Raw genomic sequence first — 23,247 nt, 5'->3', positions numbered from 1 at the left:
CACCACCGTAACTCTACTTTTACAGAGTCAACTCCAACCTGTGACTAGCTGGACCTCTGTGCAGAAATAAATTAACTGGAAAGCCAAAACTCAGCTTTTGCAGTCAACTGGAAGAAAAGAAGACAAAGGTATGACCCCCTTTCTCCTCTTTAAAAACAACTTTGCGGAGAAACTTCTTTGTGAAGAAATAAAAGTGGTATTTACTTACATAATCCAGGTCTTGAAGCAGCAATTACAGTAACAAAATGAAGACAGGTTTATAACTATTTGAGTTACAAAAGTACAAAACGTAAGGTCAAAATGATGTCTGAGCTGCAGAACACATACATGCACATGTGGTCAGCTTGGAAGCATGGTGAAAAAAGGGAGGAGTTTGCCCAGGTAGGAAGGATGTAGTGTTACCACTTCCTGCCATGGCAGACAAAGGAAGTGATCTCACAGAGTTCTCTCTAGCAAATTTTACAGGAAAGCTCTGTGAGTCTCAGCCCCTTCATGTGCCCATCTGGCAAAACATGAATTGTTGGTTTGACTGCAATGATGTTCCACACCAGGAACGGAGCCACTGGTGATAGTTTGTCCAAAGGCGGACAAACTATCGCAGAAGGAGCATGACATGTTCCCCACTAGAGGTTCTACCCCTCCTCTAACACCCTATACTCAACAGTGAAAGCAAGGCACCTCAGTCAAATCAAGATTGCCATCCTAAGGGACACACACTTCATTGTTTCACAAGCAAAAACAATTTGAGACGTGTTGCACACCCAAATCCTCACACCAAGAGTCCTTCCCCATTATTTATTATATTTACATACCACTTCTCCTTCAAAAAGCTCCAGGTTGTATACAGCTCCTCCCCACTGATGGAAGAAGAGGATTGTGGGGGGAGCGCACCACCCCTGGCAGCGCAATCCTGGTGGAGTGCTATGGCAGGTGGCTCCCTGCCCGCGCTGGGCGCCACGCCCCCACAGGCAGCGTGCCACGCCCCCAGGATGCACGCCACACCCCTACGGGTGGCGCGCCAGCCCTGCTCTGCCTGGTCTCTGCCCCCTGGTGCCGGAGCATGAAGCTCCGCCACCACTCCTCCCCTCCACATTATCCTCACAACAAGCCTGTGAGGTAGGCTAGGTAACACCAGAGGCTGTAAGTATTGAAGTTTTCAAAGCTTTTTTTTTCACTGTGTCTTCCCAGATCGTAGTGAAGGGATGTTGGGGGAATGTGTTTACATTTACGTCTTTGTTTGCAAAGGCAAGTGCCATGTTTCAGGTGTACACTTCTAGGCCTAACCCTCATTTGTAAAAGATCTTCTGGGTGGATCTGTTTAAAAGTACTCCTGATGAAGGTGGGCGCAAAAAAAAAAAGCAGGGTCTTTTTTGCAGTTGCCCCATGGATGCAGAATATTCTTACAGGACACAATTTATCTCCCTTTTAAGCATTCCAGGCAAGCATAAGCTTGCCAGTGTTCTTCATGCTTATCATCTTTTGTGGCTTTTACTGTCAAGATTCACCACTGACTTTATGTATTTTTTAACCAAAAAAATAATAATGCTAGTGTTATTTGGTCTAAGCATTGTTGGACTGGTTCTGAGGTCTGTTTGGAATCATTGTGCCCCAGCAAATATTTGAGAGGGGGTTAACATACATTCAAAAGAAGCTCGTTCTCTTCTGTGCATGTTAAGCAGATATTAGCTTGCACAAAGGCCTTCTGGAAAGGATAAATGCATAACAGTAGATTCAGTCTGCAGTGGGCTATTCCTGTCCTACGTTCCACCCTGCCAAAAAAAAAAAATTTAAACCACCAATATTTGTTGCATTTCTGCAAAGCTATGGGTTCCCCCAGACCTGCTGGTTCCTCACACAAGGGTGTTTCCAATTTGACTAGATAACTAATGGCATTCAAGCCAGAGCATTGGAAATAGATGCAATGATTTATAGCATCTGGGGCATCGGTGGCAGTACATAACTTGGGATTCTTTTAAGGAGATTGGGGCAACACTTCTAGTAAATAAAAAAGCTGCAAAACCTATAAAATGTGCATCAGCACAGACCAGCTGTTGTCGTATCAAACAACCAAAAAGTGACTGGGAATGTGGAAAACGTTAGATTTTAAATTTCATATATTGAGATCTTAGCTGGCTCTGTTCTTCAATTTCCTGTTTTTATTGTTAATTATAATTCACTGTCATTGTTCCTCATCTTGGAAGTCCTTGAGAAGGCCAAAAGGCAAGGTAAAATTTTATTCGTATAAATAACTTTGCTTTATGTGCACATTCCACTTTATCTGTAAAAACAGAGAATTGGAAAGATGAAAGCAAAAGCAGCCAAAAGTTAGATGTTGAATCCCCAGTGCCTATTATTTCCCCCTATGCTCTAAGGTTAGTTTCCCACTCCTCCTCTCTGGTGCAGAAATCTAGGGGTCAGAAACTGCAGGTGAGAAATTGCTGATAAAAACTGCAATTTGGAACCAGATCAAGTGGGGAGGGACAGGCTCCATGCATAATTTGGGGGGTAGGAAGGATTCGAATTTTGAACCAGAATAAACGCTTGACAAGAGAAGTGCAGCGTTTAGGAATTCAATTGGCTCTCCTGGAACTTACATCCAAGTATGGGTACAATCTTTTACTCACTTACCTACGAGTAAGTCCCATTGTTTATTTATTCCGTTGTTTTATCGTTACATTAATAGCCCACCTTTCCTGCAGAGAGCTAGGCGAGCGTGGTTCTCCTCATCAGGTTACGCTGAGGAACTAACGGGCCCAGGGTCACCCGGTAAATCTCGTTGCTGATCAATGAAGGCTCCTTGCCCTTGCACCCGCGTAAAAATGGTTGCTGCTTTTTAAAGTACTTTTTAAAGTGCCGAGTATGTCACTTTCCTCATTGTTATGTACTGTTTATATGGTGTTGGTTTGTATGTGTGTGTGGTTTTTTAAAAAATTATGTTGTAAGCAACTCTGGGCGGAACATTGACGCTCAAACAAATACGCAGAGGGATCGAACCAAATGTCTGCCCTAATTATTCATACTTTCCTTTTTCCGGTTCAAAGAGAAAATACCCCTGTAGTGTTATTTGAGGGCAAAGGTTCCTAACTCATGGTTAAAGTTTGGGATGTTTTGATGTCATAATGATGATGATGATCATTATTAATTGTTGCTTTGTCGCGTCTGCTCTTTTTGTACTATAAGTCTGTTGTTCTTTGCTGTGATAATAATGTTGCTAAAAACTATCATTTTCGCTTATTATGATTATGGCTGGGAATGTGATCATTTGGCATGCTCTGCACCTGCACCGAGCTGAGCAGGGTCTGGTATGGTTTCAAATATGATGGGGGGCGGCCGCATGTTGAGATTGGGGGGCGGGTTGGACTAGAAGATGACCCTCGGGGCCCCTTCCAACTCTACAATTCTAAGATTCTACTAGGAAGCCACTTCCAGGAGGAAGAAGCCCTGATTTCGATTTCCAGCATTTTAAAATGCGACCCTGGAGCGGAGAGCGTCGAGTGGCGCTGGTCTGCGTTTCGTTTCTTCCAAGAAAGCTTTCCCCAGCGCTAAGGGAAGCCTCTTCCTTGCTCGCGAGGAATCCCCCCGCGCGTCGCTTGCCCGGCAGGATCGTCACCAGGTTTCGGTGCAGAGAAACCCGCGTGTTCAGCGCAGCTCAATCCAATACTTCAGAAAAATGCGCTTTGCCATTCCTACCTCGAGACGCCGCGGATTGAACATGGGACCGTCTGCGCGCAAAGCAAATGCGCTTCCACTGAGCCAAGGCCCTATATCATCCCGTCCCGTCGGACTGTCATCGATCAGAAAGAAGTCTAGCTCTCCCGGGGGCCCACCAGCAGAATGAGCAGCAGCAGCAGCACCCTCATTGTTCCAGAGTTTGGAAAAAGTGAAGAATTAACCGAGGCCCCAGCATCTGAAATTAGCTACCTGCGCCCCTGATCCCTCTGGTCGTTTGCCTCTAAACCACCCCTTGTGGAAATCTTAAGCTAGGGGGGACAGGTGGGAACGCGGAGGTCTGCTCTTCCACTAAAGACATCACTGTCTTTCCCGTCCCAATTTTTCGTGTTGGTTCTGAGATTTAAAATAATATTAAAAGGCTTACATCACAATCTCTCCTTTTCTCTGACGTGGACCCAAAAGAGGTCACTTTCACCCAAGCACTGACCTAGACCCAGACCTGTTTCTCTCCAGCAAGGTGGTAAGGTATGGTAAGGCAAGGTGGTAACCACGAAGAATCATAAGTGTTAGAAGGGACCCCCAAGGGCCATCTAGTCAAACCCCCTGCAGTGCAGGAATCACAACTATATAATCCTTGACAGATGGGCCCAGCCAACCCTCCAACGAAGGAGACTGCCCATCACCTTTCGAGGAAGTCTTCTACTAAGGCGTACAGGGACCAAGACATACAGGGACGCGGGTGGCGCTGTGGCCTAAACCACTAAGCCTCTTGGGCTTGCTGATTGGAAGGTCTGCGGTTCCAATCCGCACGACGGTGGTGAGTTCCCGTTGCTGTGCCCCAGCTCCTGCCAACCTAGCAGCTCGAAAGCACGCCTGTGCAGGTAGATAAATAGGTACCGCTGCGGGAAGGTAAATGGCGTTTCCGTGCGCTCTGGCTTCTGTCACGGTTAGTTTCTGGTTAGTGTGTTTGCTAGGCTTTGGGGACATCTTGCTCCTTCACACTTAGGTTCTTGGACGCTTAACTAGATGTGGGTGCTGACTGTGTAATACCAGTCCAAAGATGGAGAACGTGCGGCCTGCCACATGTTGCTGGACTACAACTCCCATCAGCCCTTAGGAGGCTGATGAAAAACTTTCTGACGGTAAGAGTTGTTTGATAGTGGAACAGTCTCCCTCCGGAGGTGGTGGACTCTACTTCCTTGGAGGTTTTTAAGCAGAGGTTGGACGTCCATCTGCCATGGATGCTTTAGTTGAGATTGCAGGGGGTTGGACTAGATGACCCTTAGGTCCCTTCCAATTCTATGATTCTATGAACATATAACAGGTAACAGATGTTTCCCATCCTTCTTGTAAGTCCTTCTTTAATTCGTTTTGGGACGGGAGTGGGCACAAACTTTAAAATCGTATTGATCAGAAATAAGCAGCCGGTGTTATAGATTCAGTAGGAAATTCTATCTTTCTAAACAGATACAGTATAGGAAATATCTAACAGTAGCAAATTCTTTCTCTCTTCTCCTGTATCATTGCAACATTTACTCTTTCCCTCACTCCGCATGGGAATTACGCGATATTACGCGGCTGTCGTCCTCCTTGTTTCATCCAAATAAATAATGCCCGGCAATGTATTGTTTTACAAACGGCCCATCAGTGAATAAATACGGAAAATACGAAACTTTTCCTTCCCCAGAAAGTTACATATTGCAACCACTTGTTCCAATATTATCAAATTCTCTCTTTTAAAGGATGCTTGGCTTCTTTTTTAATTGCTTTTGCACAGTGTAGAAAGCCACAAAATAATTGATCAGATTCTGCACGACCAATTTTTTTATTTAACCTCAGACGAGATCGCATTATATTCACACACCCTTTCCCCCACTCTTTCTTCCAGGCAAGAGACTTCTTTGTTTTGTCGCTGATTTTAATTGTTTTATCTTTTTTAAACAAAAAACAAAGTGCAATGGCATTGAACTGGTCTTGCAGAGGATGTTGTTACTGCTGTTCTCTTTACAAACCGAACTGTTTTCATATAAATTAATAAAAGGTTAAGATGCTAATACAATGTTATCATTAGCTTTTAAAAGAAAGGGGGGGTGGACGGTCTACAGTATTCGTTATTATACAAAAGGGGGAGACCAATACTCCACATTTTTCAAAGTCAATTACAGTAACTAAAATGAATGGGGGAATTTCTTTTAGAGCAGGAAGAAGTTGGAACAAATCTCCACAGCAAATTTAATATGCTTTTTTTCTGGGAACAGGTATGGTCAACCATTTAAAAATATTCATCTCTCTCAGGCCTGCTTTAAAAAAAACCAAACAAAAAAATTTAAATTTAAATTAAATCAGATGCTAGTAATTAAATAGCTTTATTGGCATCTGGCATAAGGGACATTTTATGCTTGGCAAACAGCTAAAGAGATCATTAGCTTCATTTTCTAGGACTCAATTAAAACTGGGGGGAAATAAAGAAAATTTGTAGCCATTCACTTGGAAGAATATCTAGATGAATTCAAAGGATCTCGCTTCCAAGGAAGTGTGCAGGGGAGCAGAGCGACTAAATTCAAATCTGAGACTGTAGCCAACTGTGCAAATGCCAACATTACACAAAATTCTGCTTCTGTCTGATGAAGACTCCTGTGTGACCCTCAAACTTGCCTATTCTTACACTGACAGAAGACGATTCGCTGAAACAAAACTGGTTATATTTCCTTCCGTCTCCCTTTTCGGAGCCCCAACTCTGGCACCCATAAGAAATATTGCGCAGCCAGCGAAGGAGAGGGACAGGAGAACAATTATGAGCTATTTCAGAAAATAAATCCCTACCTGCTTTCATTTGCCACAAATCTCACTACTGAAACCGAAGAGAAGGACTTTTAGAAGCGAGCTTTTCCCCAATAAAGCCACACGGAGGAGTAAAGGAAATGCAAACAGCCAACGCACTCTTTCTAGGCGCGCGCGCACACACATACACTCAAACGAACAAGAAACCAAAGTATTGTACACGTTAAATATTCACAGTCAAATAAGTCCGCTCGCTTTTTTTTCATTATTTACAGTCGCCCACGGATGTAGTTCTGAGTCTGGCCAGCAGGGGGCAGAGAGGGGAGAACGAAGTTAGCCGTCGAGCGGCGCCGATCCCCTTTGCGGAATCAGGGAGGGAAGCGGGGGCCGCACAGCCGGCCCGCGGACAGTCATTCCCCACCACGACCACCAGCAGCAGCAACAAACAAAACTGAAACACGTCGGGGAACCTCTTCTCCTTCTTCTCTGGGTAGAAAAATAGATCTGTACATCTGTCTGGATGGGGTGCAGGGTCGTGGAAGAAGCAGCCGTCGGGGATGGATGGGTGATGAGATCGGGGCCTCTCGCTCTCCTTCTACCGGGCGGGATCTCCTTTTCCCGCTCGCTCCCCGCCTGCCGTCTAGGAGGATCCCTCGTTCTCCGAGGTGTGAAGGAGGAGGCTGGCGCTGGCGCCCCCGGTCTTGTGCTTCTTCAGCAGCTGCGTGATCTTCTCGTCGTCCGAATTGGGGTCCAGGGGCTTGTTGTAGTCGTCGTCGTCTTCCTCGTTTTCCGAGGCGCCCTTCAGCCGCTCCGTCTCGGAGTCCTGCTTCTTCTTGGCCGTCGCCATCTCGGCCGCGTGCTTCTTCCGCCACTTGGTCCTCCGGTTCTGGAACCAAACCTGCACAAGGGCGCGGAGAGAGCAAAAGAAACGAGGTCAAGCAAGATACCCAATTTCCCCCTTGCGAAACCACCTGAGTTCCGTTTAGACACAGTTTTTAATTCGATACGGATTAATGAATCCGGAGTGGTCGGTTCGATGGCTCTGTCATCCGCTGGTGCGAATTTAAACCTGCTTCTCAGGTTCTCAAACACAACCAGGCAGGAAGGAGGGGATCCGGCCTCACAAAAGACTCCGGCATATGCACTCTTAATCTGGATTAATCCATTAATCAGGAGTGACTCGCAACTCTGAGTTCCTTCTGTGCTCACCTGTCAACAGAGGCAGCTTAAAGTGGTAATACCTAAATACCTGGGAACAAGCCCCATTAAACTCAGTGGAAATTAATTCACATAGACTTGAGAAAGAAAGGGAGAGTGCGAAACTTGTCTGGCTTCTCCCTAAACCACACACAACACCTCACTTTAGAAATTCCTGACTGAGCATCATCTGCCTAAACGGTGCCTCCATAAAACTGCAACCTCTAATTATGGAATGGCTAGTTCAACTAGTTCGTATCAATGGTGCAGTTAGGCAAATTTACAATTTGAACTTGATGGTCTCACCACTACCTATTTAGATGGCAAAATAGAATTATAGCATTGTAGAGTTGGAAGGGCCCTCGAGGGTCATCTAGTCCAACCCCCTGCAATGCCCAGTGTGGGGCTTGAACCCACGACCCTGAGACCGAGTCTCAAAGTCTACCGACTGAGCTATCCAGTATGCATTACTTCAAAATGTGGCAAGTCAATAGTGAAGTCCTACCCTAATGGGGGCCACCCTGCCTTTCTCCCAATGGAAGTTCAAGACAGCTTACACAGGGCTCCCTCCAGCCCTCCTTAGCTGCAGCAAGACCATATTGACTTCAGACCATCATGAAAATATTGCTCTCAGTCCTTTGCCACCTGCGACCTTGTTAATTAATCCAAATAATTTAAGATTTCATGCTAAAAACCACCAGTGCATACGAGTGTCCCCGTTGTACTAAAAAGCACATGTGGAGAAAAAAAAACCAGCATAAACATCCTGATTAAAGGAAATTAAGTACCAACATTTATATGCAAAGTGAAGTAGTGTATGCTCCCCTGGTTTTGTATGTAATGGACATAGAGATTAGAATTCTATTTCATCTAGAACGTATTATTTCATAAGCACATCCTGCCTGTACCTGGCAAACTGGTAAAAGAGTGTAAATAACGAGTTGTGCCCATAGATCTGTGCTCCCCCAAAACACACCTCCTTCCTGAAATTATTTTGTATTAGTTTTAATAATTCCACGACTGGAGGGCACTGCACTAGCTACCCTATAGCATTGGCAACAGCTGCTTCTACAAACTATTGGCTTCCACGCGGCCGGTATCTCAGTAAAGACCATGTGAAGCTGATTTGGTTAAAAATGAATAATAATCAACTGTGTGGCCAATAACCAACCTAGTTTAAAAAAAATAAAAGGCAAGGCAGCCCTCCACACCAGGATCATAAATCCACTTCCTTGGGAGTCAGTGCTAGTGAAAGTGATGGGGTTTACTCTTGGGTTTGTTGCTTGCAGTCATAAGTGCTCCCTGCCCAAGAGTCCAAGCCACTACAAGTTCTCCTGTGTGAGCCTTGCTGAAATGAATGGGAGCTGAGAAGAGTAGGGCCCTTGCCTAGTTCTCATTCATTCCCATGTGCCATGGGATTTGTGCAGAAGGACTTCGGGGGGGGGAGGGGAATGTCCCCTTTGCAGAGGCATACCTAGGCCGCCTTGTGCCCTTGGCAAGGAGCTGTATCAATGCCCCCTACCCCATCTCTTGAGCTCCTCTGCCAAGGTGCTCAGAGAAACCTGTGTGCCTTGCCACTCAGAGCAGCGGAGGAATATTCCAGGCAGCAGGTGGGTGGCGAGGCAGGTTCCTGGCCACTCTGAGGGGCACAATTTTTGCACCCCCTGGGCCTGTGCCCTGGTGGGAGCCAACCTAACCAACCCCTAGGGATGACCCTGCCCCTTTGAACAAATCAACTTAAACTGGGGAGCGGTAGAAACCATGTTCTACATATACAAGGTCCCGTGTTCAATGCCCAGTGTCTTCAGGGCAGACTGGGGAATACTTCATGCCTGAAATACTGGAGAGATGTTCTACTCATTGTAGACAGCCCTGAGTTATAAGGCCCAGTGGCCTGTCTTGGTATAAGGCACTTTCTTTTGCAGTAACCCAAAGCTGCTTTTGCTGTTTTTTAATTGTGCAATCTTTCATCATAAAGTTAGCACCATTTTGCCTATTGAGCATATAACGACCACCAATTCCAACTGTTACTGGGGCACTTGGTTAAATTCATTTGTCTGTGTTTTTGTTCTGAATATATTTTTATTAAATATTCTTCTTGGGTAACAATAGTACAAAGAAAGACTCTTTTTCTCCCAAGTCTGTTAAATTCCCTTGGTTGGTTTAAAACAGGCTTCCTCAACCTCGGCCCTCCAGATGTTTTGAGACTACAATTCCCATCATCCCTGATCACTGGTCCTGCTAGCTAGGGATCATGGGAGTTGTAGGCCAAAAACATCTGGAGGGCCAAGGTTGAGGAAGCCTGGTTTGAAAGAAATGAGTTTAAAAAAAAAAAAAAGATTGTCAAAACAAATATTACAGAAACCGTGTGTGGCATGTGTGATACTAGGCCTTTCCACCCTCTCTCTCACACACACACACTTGCAACATTTGCAAGCATTCTTGAAAAGCCATTGAGTCAGGTCCTAATGTATCTCTATGCTGGAGATGCTACATTTAGCTCTCACTTTGAGATGATTTGGACATGATCCACTCGCACCTGCTTCTCTGGAAGACCCTGTAAAAATGAACGGGAGGGCAATGATTGGCATCTTCCATCGGAGGTGGCATCTGGGCAAGGCCTGGGAGGGGCAGTCATGCAGGTTGGACATACAACATGTTGCAGTTGACTGTGATGCCTCCAGTGGTGAATACTTTGCAATGGATTTAGGCAGCCGAAATGGGACACTTGTGAATGATGTGCAGTTTCCAGAACAGACGTATATCACTCTAAAACTTGATGACCAACTATGAATTGGCTATGTTACCCTTATGGCAATAATTTGTTGAGCGATGTCCCTGGTAAAGCAATTAAAACAACAACAACAACACAAGCAGCTCTTGGTCATGTTCATGAACTTACTAGGAACTTACCTGTTATTTTAAGATCATTTGCTAACTTAGTGCAGTAGACGAGAATACAAATAACAAGCCCAGGGCCCCCACTAGCAGACTGAGCCAGAAAGTCAAACATGCAGATGGTCTGAATTATCACATTTTTAAAATAAGTGGAAAAACACACACCATCATCTAAGCCTTAGATTCTGAGGAGTGCATCCACTCCCCACCCAATAAGACAATTAGAGTCCAGAGTCTAGCATTACCTTCCCAATTGCACTACTGCCTCCCATTCATTTCGGCGAGATTTGCCTAAGGGAGTTTGCCAGTAGGCAGGACTGTGCCCCTTTCCCTGCCAGTGTAAGTGGCACTGTGAACGAACACTACCAAGCGACCGCTGTTTGGTGTCACCCAATGTAATGACTGCATGGCTAGTATCGTTAGAGCAGCAACCCTGTAGTCTAAATGCACTTCCTCGATCCAACAAGGCAGATCCGTTTGCAGGATTCTCTCGTGCATGCACGAGCAGATGTGCCTCTGCATGGCTATTCTTATGCACATCACAGTATGAATAAGGCTGGATGTCTTCTGATATGCGTGTGGGTCCCCATTCAGAGCTACTAGCTTTAAAATCGAGTAGTCCTGGGAGTCCCCTTGGAATCAATGGGACTTCCCAAGTAAATGAGGTTAAAATGATGCCACCGGGCATCCCAATTTCATCGCTGCCACGAATGATATTTTGGACTAATAGACCAAATGACTATTCATATCCATAGTACAGTGTGCACTGATCTTTTAGCATTCTTTAATTATTGGAGTTCGTACCGCTGCAAATAAATCCCCTATTAAAAACACAAATGGATAATAGTAATTTTGATAGCCGCAGCATAGTTACTCTCACTGCCAGCTTTTAAAACCACCAGCATATGATTCCCATCAGTGTTAACAATTATATCAATATAATTGCTGTCCGTTCCATAATTGTTGTGACTACCTCAAAGCTATTGTAATTGCTGCCACGGAAATTATAACATTCGCTTACTTACTCACTTAGCAATCAGGACAGACAAACTCATTTATTGTTGCTGTTCTGCATGAGAACAATTGCTTCTCCAAAGACTACGGAGCTTTCGCAAGATAGAGTTATTATTAAGAAGGCAAATATTAGCATAATGTGATCGCCAATGCCGTTATAGCAGAAGTCATGTTGATGTGTTGGAGTGATTTATTGCGTAAAACGGTGTAAATGCTTAATATAAGTCGTTCTCAGTACTTTCATTGTGGTTATGTTAGGGTGGCCAGATTAACCTCCTAGTTTTTGTACCCTCCTGCAATCCTCTGCATTACCACTACTATTACTATGACTAAGTTTTACTTCTGAGTAAACAGTAAGTCACGCTACATTCTTTCCTTATTTTGCCTCCCCCCATTCCTTTCATCCCACACCACCACCCTCCTGGCAAAATTTAAACTGTAGGTTTCTCGGGGCAGAGAACCGCGCTGCCAATTTTTCTTTGGCCTGTAAAATGTCCCGGGCATTGGTTGTGCTGTATATAAATTGTGACAACAACCATTAACATACAGTAATCTAGCTGACATTCTGAGGACCTTTAAATGCCATTGATTCGAATAGTAGAGGTGAGGATTTGCTTGACTCTCTTCTATTCAAATCAATGGCATGCAAAAGTATTTAACTGTGGTGGGTGGTGCCCAGAAATAGCATGTTTATGTCTGGGGCTAAGGAGCTTTTCCCCCACCTTGCTGCACTAACATCTTAATTAAAGGCTCTGCTCCCCATACCTTTGTTTCATTCTTTGACATTTTGTCCAAAGGAGCACCCAGAGCTGGGCTGGCACCCTGCACATAAGACGCTTAACTCCTGTTGAAGACAGCGGGAGTTAAGCAACCCAGCTGCGGGCAGGATTGTCATAAACAAGCAAATGTTGATCTGTGCACTAAAACAAGCTTTTGCATAATAATTTGTGGATTGCCTCTCATTTTATGATTTTTATTTTCTGCTAAAGTCTACATCCACACACCACTTCTTCTTTCTTCTCCCTTATTTGTTTTACTACTCTCTCTCTCTCTCTCTCTCTCTCTCTCTGATTATTTGCTTTCCCCGCCCCTCCAGACTAAAATAAAAATATACCAAGCTGCACTGCACTCCCCTCTCCCCAATCTGTCACACCAAAATATGCGCATCCTCATTTGTTATTGCTTTCCTTAAGAGTAATTCAAAGGGAAAGCTCTCCTCCTTCTTAGGTCTATAAATCCCAAGCACCGGGTGGTTTGAAAGAAGGGTACTCAAGTAGACTATGCTAAAAGTAACCATTGCAACTCCCCCTGCCACCCCAGCTCTACAATTAATATCTTTACACTTTCTCAAAAAAAAAATATGGCAGGACTGTTGTTCTTTTAGATCTAACTACATTTGTACAAATGACCCTGTCTTAAGGGAACTTCTGTAGACCGAACTCAGTGAGAAAGAATTGCTCACACTAAAGGCTGCCACGTTGTGAAGGGTTACTTGGGAGTAAATCTTACAACCCTATGCACCTATGTTGTGCGCATGGACTCAGAAGTAAGCCCAGCTGATTGCAATGGAACTTGTTTCCAGGTGAAAGTGCGTAAGATTATAGCCTTACTTGGGAGCAAGCCTCATCAGACCTAATATTATCTCCTTCGGATTAGATATGTATAGGATTGGGATCCACGTCTCCCTGAAATCAATGGGACACTTTTATCTAGTCCAGGAGATTATGAACACATTTGGCTGAGGAAAAAGTTAGTGCTGCTTAACTTCCGTTCGAATCAATGAGATTTAAATGAGTCCCGCAGGTTTTTCTCTGGGAAGAATGAGTCCATAAGAGCTACGGTGTACACAACAAACACATTCCATCACCTCTAATAATACATTTCTCTAATAATACATCTATCTGCTCAGAAATTTAGGAAAGTAGCCTTAAGAAAGTATTCAGTGCCTGATACATGGCAAGGGAAATTATTTTTGTATGTATGTATTATTAATAATAATTCCCCATAACTGCACAGTCATGTTCACAATACACATTTGATGCACAATACACTTTTCCCCCCCCTCCCCAAGCTCACTGCAATAAGTAGATGGGGCTTCTGCTCCTTGTACATACAAGGACTACAGTAATTTATTCACGGTCTTTCCCATATATTTACAGTGACAAATGAGGGTCTCTAGATAACTTCAGGAAGAAGAGACAATCTATAAAGGAACACACACACACACCCTCTTTGAACACGAACACACACACACACAATCAATCTGTTAAGCTACATTTGTTCCAAACGTTGTCCGGATAATTTTCCCTTTGGAAAAAGGGGTGGCGAGAACGGGGTGGGTGGGTGTGAAACCCTACAGATACACTGTACTCGCATTACACTCTGCGACAAGGCATCTCCACGTTTTCCATTGATATAAACACAATCAAGGGAGGCCTTCGTGGGCTCTCTCAATCTACTTTATATGCCTGCTAATTCTGCTGCCTCCTCATTCAAAGGAATGGATCTCTATGGCTCAAACGATGGTGAAGGGCCCCGGGGTTCCAGACACGTGCTAAAAACAGTCCTAAAAATTCAAATGAGCCAAGGGAGAGAAGCTACGCGCAACCAAACTTTGCGACCACTACAGTGCGGCCCTACACGTGTCTACTCAGAAGTAAGCCCCACCAAGTTCAACGGAACTTACTCCCAGGACTATAGGGTTGTAGTTTCAATAGTCCTCCAGTACAATCCTACACATGTTTACTGGGAAATAAATCCCTATGAGGGTTCATCCGAAAATACAGGATTGTCATTTTACTGATGTCACTGGAGTACTCGCTTTCATTTCCGTGTTCCTTTTGTGGATATACATAGAATGCTGCGTATAAATGCATAGTTATGTATAAAATAAGGCTTTTGAATGCAGCCTCAGGGTCACTTTTTTCTATGTAAGAACCACAACCCAATCACTCAGCATTCAAATCTGTTGCCTTACAGCTGAATACTAGATGTTGCTGGTACTTTAATATAGTTTTGTGGCTCCAAATAGACCGTGGGGGGACGACTTCTGGCCCACGGACCTAATTAATCTAATAATACAGAATGACCCATTTATTATGGCATCAGGTTGGGGTTTCTGGAGTCCATCTATGCATCTGATTGAAGTGGACTTTGGTCCAGGAAAGCATATCCTATGCCATAATAAAGTCCAAGGTGTCACAAGACTCTTTGGTTGGAAGAGACCTCACACGGCTACCCCTGTCTAATAAATACGTGCTAGGTGCAAAAACAAACAAAGAAAAGAAAAAAAACACCCACCACCATCCAGCTGGTGTCAGTGGCAAAACTACCCTTAGATTTAATGCCCCTGGACGGAGCTCCGAATCCAACGTGATCGCCTTATATGATTGCCGTCATTAATGCTGTACTGAAAGCAGTACTAAATTAGCTGCAGCAATCCACACACCGGAGTAGCCCCGTTGACTCCCACCGCGAGTGACGCGAGGTTCATTGGACTTGGGCGAAACTTTGTGCCCAGAAATTGCTCCTCTTAATGACTTCCTCACTTAAATAGTCACCATCCGGTGGGAGGTCACTCTGTCGAAATCCCTTTTTCTAAAAAAAATCTCCTTTCATCTCCCTTGCATACACGACCCTTTATCCACGGTGGCATTTACTCACGAGTAAATGCATTAAAGAGCGGGACGCCTATACTCTTTTCAATGGTTCTCAACGGTGTTTGGGATCGTGATCCTTAAAAAAAGAAAGAAATTCTCCCCTTAACGGTAGGATATTAACCCCACTTCGCCCCAAGTCATAAATATATTTCCATAAAAAAATATTTAGTTGGCCTTTTCTCCCAAATCATAACACGATCGAGAACAACTTTTATTTTATTTTATTTTTAGGAAGGGCAGAAGTTATTTCATTTTATTACAACTTATTTCCGAAGTAAGAGATGGCCAAGAATGTTCACAAGCTAAGGAGGGAGAGGATCATTGGAAATGAGAACATTTAGTCTTCTATTTCTTTCATTTTTGTGGGGGTACTGCCTGGAATAGCACTAACTGCAACCAAATAGGTAAAAAATGTACTTGTGGGCCAGTTTGTAAACTCAACATGGCTATAATTATAATTAGCAAGTATATTATTATTAATAAATCATTAACGAAAAAGCTGTACCTTACTCTTTATGTATATTTATCTAAAGCTACAAATTAGGGGGGGAAACAGCTTGGAATTTATATTTATATTTATATTTTCCCCTGCCTTTCAAAATCCGTGCGGCGGCGGCAACAATGCGGTAACGAAAGGCACGCGCGCAGCGCCTCTATCCATTGCAAGATGAAAGCGATATGGAGGGCACGCGCCCGATCCCTTTTGTTCATCCATATCTCCCTCTTATCGGCCGCATTTTAACACTCTCCCGCCCAGACTGAGCAGTGGCTGGGGCGGGCGGGCGGGCGGGGGGGGGGGGGGAGACGGGGAGGAGCGGAGGGCCCCCACCCCCCGCAGAGATCGGCTCTTATCTGACCTGCTGCTCTCACCTTGACTTGGCTTTCGGTCATCCCCAGCGAATAGGCGAGCCTCGCTCGTTCCGGCCCGGCTAAGTATTTCGTTTGCTCAAAAGTCTTTTCCAAAGCGAAAATCTGCTGGCCGGAAAACGTCGGTCTTGTGTGCTTCCTTTTGCCGTCTTTATCCAGCAAAATCGAGCCTTGATCTGGAGGAAAGGGTCCGCAGGAGGGGAAGGAAGGAAGGAAGGAAGGAATATATAGATACAGATATTTATTATTATTTGTTATTTTAAAAGCAATGGCCATAAATGTATACGCGGCGCTTGACAGTCCCGCTGAGCGGTGCGGCATATATGTATTTAAAATCCTGCTTAGGGGAGTTTCCGCAGTGAAAAACTGCCCGATTTGAAGAAATTGCGACGGTTTGGGACAACCTGGATTTTAGGAACAGGTGCGAATCCGAAATTATTTAGGCATCGCATCTCCTTCGGAGGAAGTTTTGCAGACACACACACAAACGGAGACGCAATTTATCGTTGTTCACCTTTCTGAATACTATGTCCATTCCGCCTCCCAGACTGATATTTAGGTTTTAAAATTCCTCCAAGGAAAATAAATGTTAACTCGAAACGATTAACTTTGAAAGATCAGGAGGATACGGCATCTGAAGTACTCCACAGAACAACAAGCGGTTCATTAACATTTTTTCGCCCCTGCTTGCGACACCAGAAGGCTCGCTCCTGTACCAAAGATTCCTCCCAAAAAGCAGATAATTTTATTTTTTAAAAAAATCAAGCCGCCTATTTTCAATAGCGCAAGCTACTCAAAGCCACGAAAGAAAGGAAAAACCCAAACAAGCAAGTAGCAGTCTTACACAGCTGAAACAAAATTTAAAAATTCATTCTAGTAGCACCTTAGAGACCAACTAATTTTGTTATTGGTATGAGCTTTCGTGTGCATGCACACTTCTTCAGATACACTGATACACAGCTGAGTTAACATTGTTTACTCAAGAGTAAACCAAACTGATTTGAATTAGATTTACTCCCCAAAAGCTCTGCATACAACTGCAGCTCAAGTCGTTTGTTTAAGAATCAAGGGTGCTTAATTTCCTCCAAGAAAGGGCCAAAACGAATAACTGAAACTTTCCACGCTTTTCTTTCTTCCTTGCAGTCTAGATTTAGGGGGGAATAGGGTGACAGGTCGCTTTTAACCCTATTGCTGAGATCCTATGCGCCTAACCTGGGAGTGAGACCCGCTAAACACTATGGGAGTTACTTCCGAGTAGCCTTGGCCGCGTAGGGAAAACAAGCCGCTAGGCTGGAGTTCAAAGTGGGGAAAGGGGAAATGATCGAGTTTGCGGCAAATACATCTTTTTAAAATAAACCAAGTTGTTGATTTATTTTGCAAGAAGCAAAAATGTCCAGCGCGTCAGCAGAGGCAGTACGGATACATCCTCAGAACCGCTGGGGGTAAACAGAGAAGCAACGTGGCTAGTCAATTACTACTGCAGAAGTAGGCAAAAATCACCGCGGTGGGCGAAGCTTCCTTGAACAGCTTCAATTTCTGCAGCCGGGGGGACAGGAGCGCCCAAGGCCTCGCTCTCGCTTTTGCATGTTTACTTGGTGCAAAAACAAAACAAAAAACACGCACCCTGCAGTTTTAAAAAGCCACCCCTCAAAAGTGCAGAAGAGTTTTTACTCTTGTGGCTCCGAGGTTCCGGTATCAGAAGTAAGCTGATTGCCTTGCAAAACCGAAGTTTACCTCTAAAGTACTGCTGGAGTGGAAATTGACTAGAGGACACTTATTTGCTACTTAAAACCTGTTTGTCCCGGTAGCAACTATGTAGAGCAACTGTGTCTCAAACTCCTGTAACCCCGCAGAGAGCATGCCAGGGATGAGAGCAGCAGCGCGCGAGTCGTGCCGCTTACCTTAACTGTCCCCTGGACCTTGTAAACAAGTGCGTAGCGTTTTGTAGTTTAGGGACAAGGCCGTGCCAAGGAAGCATGGGTCTCAAACACTGTATGGATGAGTGTGTGGGAGCAGATGGGAAGTGGAGAGGCAATGCACCATATCATCCCGGGTTAAACTACCCCGTCGCTGCTTATCCAGCCCAGCTCTCCAGTTCCAGGCGCAAAGGCTGGTGGCGAGAGCACAACAGCCCGTTGCCTAAGGAAGAGGACGTGCGGGTTGGCCTTTGGAGATGACTGGGTTGAAGGCCAAATGACTGAGGGTCTCGGTACCCAATGGAGACACCTGGGAAGGGCTAGAGGAAATTGATGGGCAGCGAGAGGAAGCCCTAGAGGTCAACGGAGTCCTTCTTCAATGGGCATATTTTGTGCGTAACAGCCACTGTGGGTAACCCTGGAGATTTTGATGGAGCGACTCTCTCTGTGTGACATTGTCCCCATCCCATCCGAGGGGCCGGTGCCTGGGGGTCTGGGTTGTGAGGGCTGCGGTGTCCAAAAGCCGCATGGAGACTTAGTATCCCCGTGCCCGGGAGGGCGCAGTGCCTAGTGGTAAGGGCTGCAACTGGCGGAGACGGCTAGCTGGAGGGAGGCTCGGGGTGCGCACTGCGCGCAGTTTTGTGAAATGGTCCTGGCGTTGGGGAAAGAGGGTCCCCGTGGGCAGTAAAGCACCTTGAACCCCTCCGAGCTACTTACGAGGTGTGCAGGCGAGTCTCGCGTCCCTCCAAGGCGGGCTCTGCATCACCCCTGGCCAGAAGATGGGGGTCCTGCCGGGTAGCTCGGCCAGGGGCTTAGGGTAGCGCCCCACAGCGGCCACGGCGGCGGCGGCGCTGGGGCTGAAGTAGAGGCCTGGCGGGGGCGGCGGGGGGCTTAGGCTGCTGAAGCGAGGCAGCCCCGCCAGGAGGCCGGCGGCCGGCGAGGCGGATGTCGAGGAGGCCACCGAGGAGGAGGCGGCGGCGGCCGAGGAGACGGCGAGGGCAGGCATGGACGGCCGGCTGAGGATGTCGTTGATGCCGTGCGGGGTGGCGGCGGAGAGCTGCTGCGGGGGGGAGCCCAGCGCCGACAGGGCCCCCGCGCTGTGGAGCTTGAGGCCGGCCGGCGTCGGGGAGCCTAGCGGCGGCGAGGGAGAAGCCGAGGCAGAGGAAGACGACGACGAGGAAGAGGAGGAACAGGACAAGGACGAGGGTCCACTGGGAACAGCCGAGCCTGCTGTGGGGGGTGGCAGCGGGTAGGCCGCGGCGGGGTACAGAGGGGTCTTCATCTCGGCCATGCTGTGCAAGGCGGCCAAGGGGGGGCTGCTGAGCAGGAAGGCGCTCTGCCGGGGGGTGCCATCCATTTGCCCCACCGCCAGCATCCCCGGGCCGGGCGGCCTCCCAGGGGCTGCACCGAGACGACCCCCTGCGCTCTCGGAAGGCCGGACGTCTGGGATTCGAACGGCAGAGGTGGGGGGAAAACAGAGGGGTTCCTCCTATTGGGGGCGGAGGAGGGAACCAGAGAGAAGGGGGTGGGACTGGCCAGCCCCCCTAAAACTGCGGGAAGAGAGGGGGGATGCTCCGCTGTTGGAAGGGAAGGGGAGGAGGGCCTGATTCTCGGGGTACTGTGGAAGCGAGGAAGCCCTGGTGTTGGGGTGCAGGGGCAATTTGTTCCTTGAGATTCGGGTACAAGGAAGGGAGGCGGACTGGACTGGGGGTGTTCCTTGCTCTAGGTCTGAGCAGCGTCCCGATTTGGGGGTTCAGGCCGGCTTCCAGGGTTTTCAGAAAGGGCAGAAGGCGGCCCGAGGCGCGGGGAGCAGTCCTAGTTCTGCGAAAGCAGAATGATTCTTCCTGCTACTAGGACTGTAGAGAGAGGTCCCTGGTCTGTGGGCGCTTTGAAAAGGGGTTCCCCGATCTGGAAGGTTTGGGAGAGCTGGGAAGCGTAGAGACAATACGCTCGAGAGGGAGGTCTCCAGACCCTGGAGTCTCAGAGCGGAGAGTGGGTTGTCTGTGGGAGCCCAAGGTTTAGATCTCGGGGTTGTCCAGGAGCTGAGACAGAGATTCCAGCCTTGTTTCTTCCGAAAGAGGGGAGATTCGGGGTGCCCTGTGGTGCAGCCACGGGGGGGGGGAGCAGTGTTGGAGGTTCTGCTGATCCCAGCCAAAGGAGGTTCTGCTGATTAAAAAAGAGAAAGGAATGGAGAGCACAAAATCTCAAGCTACTGCGAACAGTAGCACTAACTGTTCTAAGGGTCTGGGCATCTAATGACTGGTATCCTCTCTTAAGAAGGTGGGTGTTTTTGTAAGCGGCCCCCTTCTAGGAGCGGGGGTGGGGCGGGTGCGCAGAGAGAGAGAGAGAGAGAGAGAGAGAGAGAGAGAGAGAGAGAGAGAGAGAGAGAAGTGTCTTGCTTTGGGGAGCTGGGAGACTGCAGAAGTTTTTTTTAGGGGGGGGGAGTTCAGGGGTGCTACGACGCCTGCTGGGAAAGGTAAAGTCCTTCAGTATTTAAAGTCCTTCTTTCGCTGCTTCGTCGGGGAGGGGGCTGAAGAAATGCGCTGAACTGAGCTTTCAAAAATAAAAAATGGGCGTTGGGGAGGGGGGCGGAGAAGAAGAATCGTCTAGTCTTTTGCCGCCACAAAACAAAACAAAAATCACCGTCCTGGAGGAGGGGGTGGAAGAGGAGGAGGCGGGGAGGAGGGAAGAAATGCACATTCACTTGCAAGGAGCAGATCAAGACGTGCCTGCAGTTCCGGCCGAGGACGGAGCCGAGGCGAAGGCTGTGGTTCCCGGCGCTTGCAGGCCGGCGGGCGAGCTTGACGGCGGGGACTCCTGGCCTTCGCCTCTCGGCGGCTGGAGGACGAGGAGGAGCAGAACTTCAGTGGATCCTGGGAGCCGGGCCTCTTGGCCTCGGCATGCTCCTGCCTCCGAGTCCGAAAGGGATCTCCTGCTGGCTCTCTCCTCCCGCCCGGCCTGGGGCTCCGAGCGCGGCTGCCTGAGGAGAAGAGCTCCCTGTTCCCGGGACATGGACGGATTTTGTAGCTTCGCTTCGCTCCTCTGGCCGTCTAAACGCGAGGAGAAGGTCCGGGTGCGCTCTTTTTTTCTCGCCGCTCCCCGAGCATCGCTGGACGGGGTCTAGCTTTTCCTCCTCGATCGCCTCATCCTTTTAAAAATAAAAATCGCGACCACCTTTCTCTCTCTCCCTTCTTCAATCTGCTTTTGCCGGGCTGGGATTTCGGTGCGTCTTGCTCTCGTCGCTTCTCCTCGCTTCTCAATCTCTCTTCCTCCGGTCTGACAGATCAAGACGCAGCCCCTCCAAGGCAATAAAACATTTTCATCACTCTCCCGGTCTGCTTTCGCTATAAAGGGGGCAAGACAAGAACTTTGGAGAGGCGTCAATAAAAGAGGCAGCGGAAGGAGGGGCAGAGGCGGGCACCAGCCTCCTCCCTATAGGACCTGCCTTCTTTAGGGGGGGTGGGGGGTGGGGGAGGAATCTGGAGAGAGGCAGGGAGATGCGGCCAGCCCAGCCCTCCCTCCCTCGATAAGGGGCGGCGCCGGCCAAAGGCGCTCATTTGCATATTGAGCGCGGACCCTGTTAAGTTGGAACGCCGGAGGAGACTTGGAAGGAAAGCGCGGGGTGGGGGTGGGGGGTTGATTGGTTGGGGAGGAAGAAGAGGAGAAGAAAGCGCCTCCTTGTCAAATAAATCTGAGGATTTGCAGCGCGTGAAAAATCATTTTTTTAAAAAAAGAACGAAGAAGAACCTTTGTCGATCCTTTGCTTTCTTAAAAATAAATTTAAAAAGTCACGCATCAGATCCCAAGGAGGCCAGCGTCTGGTTCTCTGGGACCTCTTTTGAAAGGCTGATTAAGTACCATATGGACCATCGTCCCGAGTATTGTGTAAATGAATGTGATGCTCCTTAAACAAACCTATAGAGATTCTGGAAACCCCAGCCCCCCTCCGCCTCTCTCTCTCTCGGCTGAGCCGGACAGTACAGCAATCCCCTCCTTCTGTTAGCCCTTTCCCCGCTCTCTTGTTTTACTTCTCGTCTGTTTAAATGCGTTGTGTCTGTCTGTCTGTCCGTCTGTCTGTGGGGGGGGGGGGGGAGAGCGGGAGTGTGCCAACATAATAAAACCAGCTCGTCCAATCGTAACTGGAAGCCAGCTTGCCTGATCGTATATTGACGGGTTGCGGTAAGGCAAAGGCAGGCGTAAAGGAGTTGTTGTTGTTGTTGTTGTTGTTGTTGTTGTTGTTGTTGTTGTTGTTGTTCGGGGGTCTTTCCCCTGGATCCTTGCTGCTCTCCAAGTTTCCTTTCTTCCCCCACCCGCTCCTCAACCCCACCATTTCCTTTCTCCACGTTTTCCCCGAACAGCAAAAGAAGAGCGAGGCAGTTTTTGAAAGTCAAACCAGCCCCGGTGCCACAGACACAACAACCGCGTGCTTTGCAAAGAAGACAGACAGACGCAAGCAAGTGTTAGTCACCTGGGTTAGAGACTCAAACGCTGTTTTGGTGACTGATTATTTCTTTAACTTGGCGACTTCCCTCTCCCCTATTCACACACACATTTACTATACATTTACCTATTCACACACACATCCGACCAGAATATGAAGATATCATTTGGAGGGGGAGAACCGTGTATCTTTAATATGACGACCCCCTCCCCCCAACACACGCGCGGATCAGAACAGAATATGGAGATATCACTGGAGAATTTGTAGGCCTATATATTTAACATGACGGACCCCCCCCCCAAAAAAAAACCCCACACACTCGTTCACACACAGGAGAACGCTTGCCAAGGTCACCCCGGAATATGAAGATCTCACCAAAGAACCCGAATAATAAAATACAGTACTTCATTTGGGGTGGGGGTTATTTTTAAGCCAGCAGTGAACAAGCCACCATGTCAATCAATTCCTCATCCCATGCCCTAAATAAAATCCCTGCCGGCCACTCCAGAAACGCCTATAGAAAGTAATACGGTGCATGCTATAAAACTGGGGCCTCCTGCCCACGTTCGCTTCTTTTGGAAGCCGCGTTGGGTTCAAAGGGGAAGAGTTTATAAACGGCAGCAGGATCCCGCATTCTCAATGGAAACGACGCGCAGAACTTCGCGAGGATTGCGCCTTTCCCAGTTCATGAGCGCCTTGACGTTCATCTGAGGATGGTATGGCCTTGGTTGGTTCTTAGCAAATATATATTCCGCGGGATGTATAAATTGCGCGGGTTGTTTGTTGCTATTGTTGTCGTTGC

General features: G+C 47.3%; 1 protein-coding gene across 1 annotated transcript; it reads right to left on the bottom strand.

Annotated features, from left to right (window-relative positions):
* Positions 1 to 7,081: 7,081 nt before the first annotated feature.
* On the bottom strand, positions 7,082 to 19,599 carry NKX6-1 (NK6 homeobox 1). The gene is made up of 3 exons (XM_033160907.1): positions 18,722 to 19,599; positions 16,092 to 16,264; positions 7,082 to 7,351 (listed from the first exon to the last, which is right to left on the bottom strand). Exons 1-3 carry the CDS (start codon positions 19,377 to 19,379, stop codon positions 7,094 to 7,096), a joined length of 1,089 nt encoding a protein of 362 aa, XP_033016798.1. The 5' UTR covers positions 19,380 to 19,599; the 3' UTR covers positions 7,082 to 7,093.
* Between the last annotated feature and the right edge of the window lie 3,648 nt (positions 19,600 to 23,247).

The sequence above is a fragment of the Lacerta agilis genome, chromosome 9, assembly GCF_009819535.1.
Source record: "Lacerta agilis isolate rLacAgi1 chromosome 9, rLacAgi1.pri, whole genome shotgun sequence".
In the NCBI taxonomy this organism is placed as follows: Eukaryota; Metazoa; Chordata; class Lepidosauria; order Squamata; family Lacertidae; genus Lacerta; species Lacerta agilis.
The sequence above is the reverse complement of the archived record's forward strand: the minus strand, read 5'-3'. Positions and strand labels throughout refer to the sequence as shown.

What these genes read in the sequence shown, in the direction of transcription:
- NKX6-1 (XM_033160907.1), bottom strand. Translation starts at nt 19,379, where the DNA reads ATGCTGGCGGTGGGGCAAATGGATGGCACCCCCCGGCAGAGCGCCTTC. An exon ending in GAGACTCGCCTGCACACCTC is followed by an intron (nt 16,265 to 18,721) that starts GTAAGTAGCTCG and finishes CCTTTCCTCCAG; the next exon opens with ATCAAGGCTCGATTTTGCTG. An exon ending in TGACCGAAAGCCAAGTCAAG is followed by an intron (nt 7,352 to 16,091) that starts GTGAGAGCAGCA and finishes GCCCTTGTGCAG; the next exon opens with GTTTGGTTCCAGAACCGGAG.